The sequence below is a fragment of the Trachemys scripta genome, chromosome 1 (assembly GCF_013100865.1).
Source record: "Trachemys scripta elegans isolate TJP31775 chromosome 1, CAS_Tse_1.0, whole genome shotgun sequence".
Taxonomy (NCBI): domain Eukaryota; kingdom Metazoa; phylum Chordata; order Testudines; family Emydidae; genus Trachemys; species Trachemys scripta.
In genome coordinates this window covers 23,356,996-23,363,691 of record NC_048298.1, presented here as the reverse complement: position 1 = coordinate 23,363,691, position 6,696 = coordinate 23,356,996, and the positions used below count along the sequence as shown (strand labels likewise).

General features: G+C 46.1%; 1 protein-coding gene across 4 annotated transcripts in view; it reads left to right on the top strand.

The window, feature by feature from the left end:
* Window positions 1-696: 696 nt before the first annotated feature.
* RSBN1L (round spermatid basic protein 1 like) overlaps window positions 697-6,696 on the top strand; it is an 89,240-nt gene continuing 83,240 nt past the window's right edge. For 3 of the 4 annotated variants that reach the window (XM_034765902.1, XM_034765911.1, XM_034765893.1), the window contains exon 1: window positions 701-1,313. In XM_034765902.1, the coding sequence (XP_034621793.1) occupies window positions 749-1,313 (565 nt within the window). In that variant the 5' untranslated portion in view covers window positions 701-748. Of the gene's footprint in view, window positions 1,314-6,696 lie in introns of all 4 variants that reach the window. The other variant, XR_004645172.1, reaches the window with a different exon arrangement.

Sequence of the window (6,696 nt, the reverse complement as noted above, 5' to 3'; positions counted from 1 at the left end):
ATTGTACATGAAGTGGTGTAAAAGAAACCCACACTTTTAGATAAACTGGTGCAAGTTTTATGTGTGGACACAAGGACTAGACCTGTGATCACAGCACATAGTTTCCTTCTTCGGCCCTCCAGCCAGCTCTTAGAGGTAGTACTGTACTCTGCAAAGATATCAGGAGACCAGGCATATTGTTAGTTTATTTTAACATTCAGAGTTCCACAAAAGCTTATTTTCTCTATACTTTAGTGATCCAGTCAGTGCAGTCTGGGACGCTGCTGCCGCGGCCGGCCTCCCACCGTGTGCCCGTGCACTCTGGTTGCACCCGAGGCCGGCGTCTGTGGTGCTCTAGGGGCCCCAGCCCTGCGCCAGGGAGAGGCGCGGTGCTCCAGCTCCCAGCGTCCCCGCGTGGTAAAATGACAGGCGTGGCCCAGCCACCTCCCGCGCCCTGCCTGCCCCTCAGGCTGCCGCGCGCTCCCCTTCCTGCCTACTCCCGCTTCAAGTGTCTCCGCCCCCGGAGCAGCTGAGCTGCCCATGACAGCAGCCCTGCCACCCCTCACCCACCAACTGCGCACTCAGCCGAGCCCGCCTTCCCTAGCCCCCTCTGAGCTCGCCCCTCTCCCCTGCGATTGGCTGGGCGCGTTGTCTCTCCGGCGCCTCCCCCTCCCATTGGGCGAGACCATGGCGCCGCGGCCCTGCTCCCCGCCCCTCCCGGTGCTATCGGTTGATCCGAGCGGAGAGTAAATAGAAGCAGGAGCGCAAAATGGCGGAGTCTCCCAGTCCCGTTCGCGGCGCGGCGCCGCCGGAGCAGGAGGCGTTCGGCGCCAGGCCGCCTCCGGCCACTAAGGCTTCCCGGGGGCCCCAGCCGGCCGCCAAGAGGCTGAAGGGAGCTGACGAGAAGGGCCTGAAGGGCCCCAAGCGCGTCAACGGCGAAGGGGGCGGTGGTGGCGGGAGTAATAGGCAGCCGCCGCCACCACCACCACCAGCGTCGGGCTACGGCGGCCCCACCGCCTGGGGCTTCGCGGCGCTCCCTGCCGGCCCACCCGGGGGCGGCGGAGGCTTCGCTTTCCCCTCGCAACTGCACGGCAAGCTGTTGCCGCCCGCCGTGTTGCTGCCGGCCCCCTCCCACCAGCAGCACCAGCACCGCCACCACAGGCATCGCCTGGACCCGGCCGCCCGCGCGGGTGGCGGTGGCAGCAGCAAACCCAAGAGGCCCAAGGAGAAGCGGGACAAGGAGAAGCGGAAGCACGGGGCCCTGGCGGCGGGAGGCGGGCTGAGCGCGGCCGGCCGGGAGGAGAACGGCGAGGTGAAGCTGCTGTTGCAGAAAGGTGGGTGCCCGGGGCTGCGCTCCGTGGCGCCGGGTGACTGAACCCTCAATCCCCCCTCCCCCTCGCCCCGGGCTGGGACACCTGAGCAGCCGCCGGTTTCAATGGAGGCCTTGGAGGGAGGGTGGCTGAGGAGGAGGTGATGGGAGGGGCTGGGGGAGCAATCAGAGGGGGGATGTGGCAGGGCCTGGAGGAGACAGGAAGGGGGCAGCACCGCGGGGGGGAGGGCGTGGCTGGCAGGTGGGGGTTTCACGGGTACGGGGCTTTGGGTCTCCCTGAAGCTGCTGGGCTGGGAGCAGGAAATGGTTGTAATGTTGAGTTACTCTTTGATCGGAATGGCTGCCTCTCTTCCTCCCCCTCCCCCCAGTGAATACGTTGGTGTATGAAGGGTGTTTCTAAGGGAGTGTGCCCGCGTCCACCCCGACAACGGAAGGGGCCGGGGATACCTAGGCTTGGAGTGCACGTTGGGAGAGACAGTTGCTGTTGTGTAGGTTTCCTAGAGAAGGCGGCAGCAACAGCTCGGTCTGGCGGATCCTGTCAAAAAAGGGGGTGTGGAATTAGCGATGGCGTCAGCTGGAAGCTGCCAGAGGCCTTAGGTTTTCATACCTATTAGGGAAATAAGGATGGCTAGTGGTCTGATTCAGTTCATCAAATGAAACTCTTCTTGCCATTGCTGTGGAAATAATTAATATTCCGAGAAAGTGTAAGCTGCAAACGCTTTCCTGTAACAGATATGAGACCCTGGTGTTTTTTTTTTTTTTTTTTCCAGGCTATTAATTTTTGATGGGGTGTGCCATGCAGTGGCAGAGAACAACATGCTTCTAGACTCTAGCGAGGTGGCCACTGAACACCCCATCTGAGTGTCTATTCAGAATCCTTTCCTGAGGATCATCAGGGTAAAACTTCTGAGAAGTACTTAGGAGGGCTCAGAAGAAACTGAAGGTGTTTTGGGCTGACTTAAGTGGGTGAACCTAACTACAGAGAGCTTGTACTTTCCCCTGGAGGAGTGGTAGATAATGTGTTGGCTTTTTTATGTTTGACCAAAATCATCACGCAACTTTAGGGTCTACAAGCCCCTCTTCCTATGTACGATGAGAAGAACTTAAAACAATTCCTGATGCTTAGAACTATCTTAGGCTAGTGGCCATTTTAGTTAAAACTTAGCTTGTTTTAATAATTAGGTTCTTTCTATTCATATTTTTAGTCATTAATGTTAAACCTTGATCCAGTAAAGACTTTAAGGACATGCTTTGTGTTATGAATAGTTCTGTATATTATTCGCAAGCTTAAAGTTAAATACGTGCATATGTCTTTGTATTTAAGACCCCAATCCCACTAGACGTTTCTGGTATTTAAATCGACAAGCCAGAGACACAATAGTTGAACAAGTAAAATACTTAAGACTAATTATGAAAATATTTTCTTCCACAAGTCTCACTAAAAATACTTATCTTTTTTAAAGGTAATTCTCCATATATCTGTCTAATAGGGATGAAGTCTTCCTGCCTGCTAGGAAAATGGGTACTAAGAGCTACCCAGCAGTATGTTTGCTACAAAGTTCTGGAAAAAATCTCTTCTTCATTGAGTGTTATATTGTCTCAATGTGTCCCAAACATATAAATGCATCTGTGCAAACAATGTTACAATAGCTAGATAAAATGTCTCTAAATCTTTAAAAGATACTGTGTGATAAAAATGATTGTCACATGAAGCTGGGCCCTCTTGAAAATAGTGGTTGGCCCTTTTATTAAAGGTTCTACAACAGGCTTTTCTCTGGGAAATGACAAACAGAGATAGTATATGGACAGGCAAAAGTACTTGAGATTTTAGCTGTAAAGCCTTGTGAACATTTTGTCCTAAACTTTCAATTACTGCTTGAAAAATCCATGCACCCTAATGGGTAAAACTTTTCAAAGCAAATGAGGGCCACACAACATCAATTTTCCATAGCATTCTGTGGTGGTTTTTAATCTTGCTCTTTTGACTGTAATTATAACTTTCTAAATGTGAACTTAACATAAGCTGATGCAGTATCATCATCATCCTGAGTCTGCAGCCAGACAGTCCCCCTGCTTTTACTGCTGGGAAAATGATGAGCAGCATCATGAAATTTACAAGGTCGGTCACTTTTTCATAATTGGTATTCAGAACACAGGCAGTATTGAAACAATAAATTTCACATTTGCTTGAGGAAAGCTATGAGAATTAGCAGAGGTATGTCCTGGAATTATTCAAGGGAGAGGAGATCCTAGAAGAGACTGAGGGGGAATGATATAGTGGTAGAGAGATATTCTTCATGCCCTGGTTGTTTTAGGGATGGGGATAAACTCTTCCTGGTGGGATGTCTACCATGCTTTCCAAGTCTTGAGTTTTCTGGGTGTCGTAGCAAATTCCTATTATAACTAGGAATCATGAAACTAAATTTAAAAAGGGGAAACTGTTACCTGTATACCAGTGGTTCCCAACATTTCCAGACTACTGTACCCTTTCAGGAGTCTGATTTGTCTTGTGTACCCCAGGTTTCATCTCACTTAACTACTTACTTTGTATTTTTATGTCTGATTTTATAAGCATCACAGCACTCTATTACTAAAAATTGGTTACATTCTCATTTTTAGCATATAATTATAAAATCAATTGGAATATAAATATTGTACTTGCATTTCAGTGTATAGTGTGTATATAGAGCAGTATAAACAAGCCATTGTATGAAATTTTAGTTCATACTGACTTGGTTAATGATTTTTATGTAGCCTGTTATAAAACTAGGCAAATATCTAGATGAGTTGATGTATCCCCTGGAAGACCTCTGTGTATCCTCAAGGGTATGCGTACCCCTGGTTGAGAACCACTGTTGTATATAATTAAGTCCTGACATACATAGTAGGCTGTGGAAACAGTCTTCTGAGACACATTGTGATGGTCCTGTTTTTAGATGCTTAAAATTAGGTTGGAAAAGGCACCTTAGGGAATGTACCTTAGGGAATAATCCTGAACTGGCAGGGTAATAGAAGATACCTTAGTCTCTTCCCATTTCCAGCACTTTTTAAACAGGTCTGTGTATCAGCTAGTCTTTTTGTTAATGGTACTGAACTCTGCTTTCAGCTGTTGTGTTGCTGAAATGAGAAATAGCAGTTGGCTGAGAAACAGACAAATAGAGTCCTTGGGCTTTGTTTTTATAAAAATATTATTAATGTAATTTAGTGCAGTACTAACAATCTAAATGTCTCAAATACATTTCAGAAGCAAGTCTTCCGATCTTTATAATTGGCATGAGTTTAGGAGCATGTGAAAAAACTTCACCTTGTCGCAATTGTCAAGAAAAGTTGTCTTTGCCAACAGACAGGGAGAATGATTTGCAGTGGCATCTCCATAGTCCTAATTTGTTGTTTGATGGCTAGAGAATAATGTTTTGGAGGGGAGAAAGGAAGTGGGGTTTTCTCCTTCTGTTTCAGATGATTGTACTTAAATCTTTAATCGGTCAGGGCGGTTGATTTTTGTTCACTTACTGGGTATCCTCCTTTGGTAGTTGAGCTCATTACTGAGGAACCTTCTCTTCCTGAGTAATGCAAAGAAATTAAATCTTGTAGACCAAGGATGTGAAGCTCATTTGGATGAGAGGGGCAGATCCCATGTTTAATTATGGTCTGAGTGCCCAGGTATAAATTCAAAATGGCATCCTTCCTTCCTTCCACAATGACACTAATGATAGTAGGCAATTCCCACAGACATCAAGGGGACTATCGAGTATTTATGTAGTATCTAAACTCTTATTTCTGTATTTTCTTTTCTGCAGCAGCTCCCAGTTCCTGCTCCTTGAGGGCTTTTCTCCCTCCTAACCTGTTCCGTCCACCAGAATGATTGGATAATGTTGACTTGGCAGTGCCATCAACATGATGGTCTCTAATGTTGACACTTGAACATCATAACTTCGATTTAAACTCTGTTCATTTTTTGGAAGGTTCTCTGCAGCCATGAGAGTGAGAAACTTTTTTTTTTTTTTTTTTAAAGAGCTTAGATTCCACATAATCGGAGTACATACCCCTGGGGGAAATCTGTGCCACTGCACAATTTGTGCAGAATTCATGTTGTGTACAGAACTTCCTTTCCCCCCACAGAATTGGTGCTGCAGAGCTGCTGGCTGCCACTAGGGGCTACTGGTCCCGACAGAGTCCAGCTTCCTAGCTCGCAAATAGAAGATGCAGCCTGGGGGAGGGGAAGGAAGAGCTGAAAGTTCTGAGGAGCTGCAGTTCCCAGCAGACTCTGAAGGAAGGAGTTGGCTTGCAGGAAACTCTGTACAAGCCTGAGACCCAGGTTGTTTTTCCCTCTGGATTCCTGGGCTCTGGAAGGCGCCTCCCCAGCTGGGCTCTGGGGAGGATGGGTCGCAGGTTTCTGGGCGGGGGGGCTGGTATGGATGTCTGGGCTGAGGGGGGCCAGCAGCTGGGCTCACGGGGAGAGGAGAGGGGTTAGAGGAACAGAAACTGGGTTGTCGTAGGGTTTTATTTAATTAACTCTTTACTCTGGGGTGATTTTTGTTGTTTGTTTTGTTATAGACATAGTTGCTGACAGATATTTTGAAATAAACTACCAAAATAATTGAAACTGGTATGATTATATAGTGTTTTTTGATAAATAAAATATGCATAATTTTGCAGAACTCAAAAATACTGTGCAGTTTTTTTTGTGCAGAATTCCCCCAGGATTAGAATTATGTCATGCACCCTGTGGTAAGTAATGTATTGCTGCGTAAAAGCATAGAATGACCATCCTCAGTTTCTTCTGAACAAAACTGAAAACTTATCAACCTAAAGCAATATAACACAGGTATAGAGATAAAATTTAGATGATTAAATTCCATGACCAAGCATGACATGATTCTCATTCAGAAAATCTTGTAGTAGCTAAAGAGCACAGGATTCTGCAGCAGAATGCCATGTTATTAAACATAAACAAGATGTCAAAATGATGCAACTGTCTTTCATTTAAAAAAAAAATTGAGACCTGTAGCAGAAAAGGTTACCTTCAGAAGACACATGCATTTTTCTGTAGCTTTATTCAGATTTACAGTAGACTTCCTTCTACAGTTAAGAAAAGCAGCCTACCTTTTCTTCTGAATGTTGTCTTCTCTAATACACTACTTTCTACTGCTTTCTGTTTCCCTGTGACCCTGGCTGCTATCAATCCATTCTTTTTTTTTTTTTTTTTTTGTAACATATTATATGAAATGTTTGCTTACTGTGCAAGTGACATACATTCGTTCTCAATTGAATTTCCCTTCACTCTCTCTCCATTTCATCCTTAGGCGGTAGGAAGAGCGGATTACAAGGTTACAGTAAGTGGTGTAATATGGTTTTACAATTTGGATATTTCTTTCTTATGTTCTTTG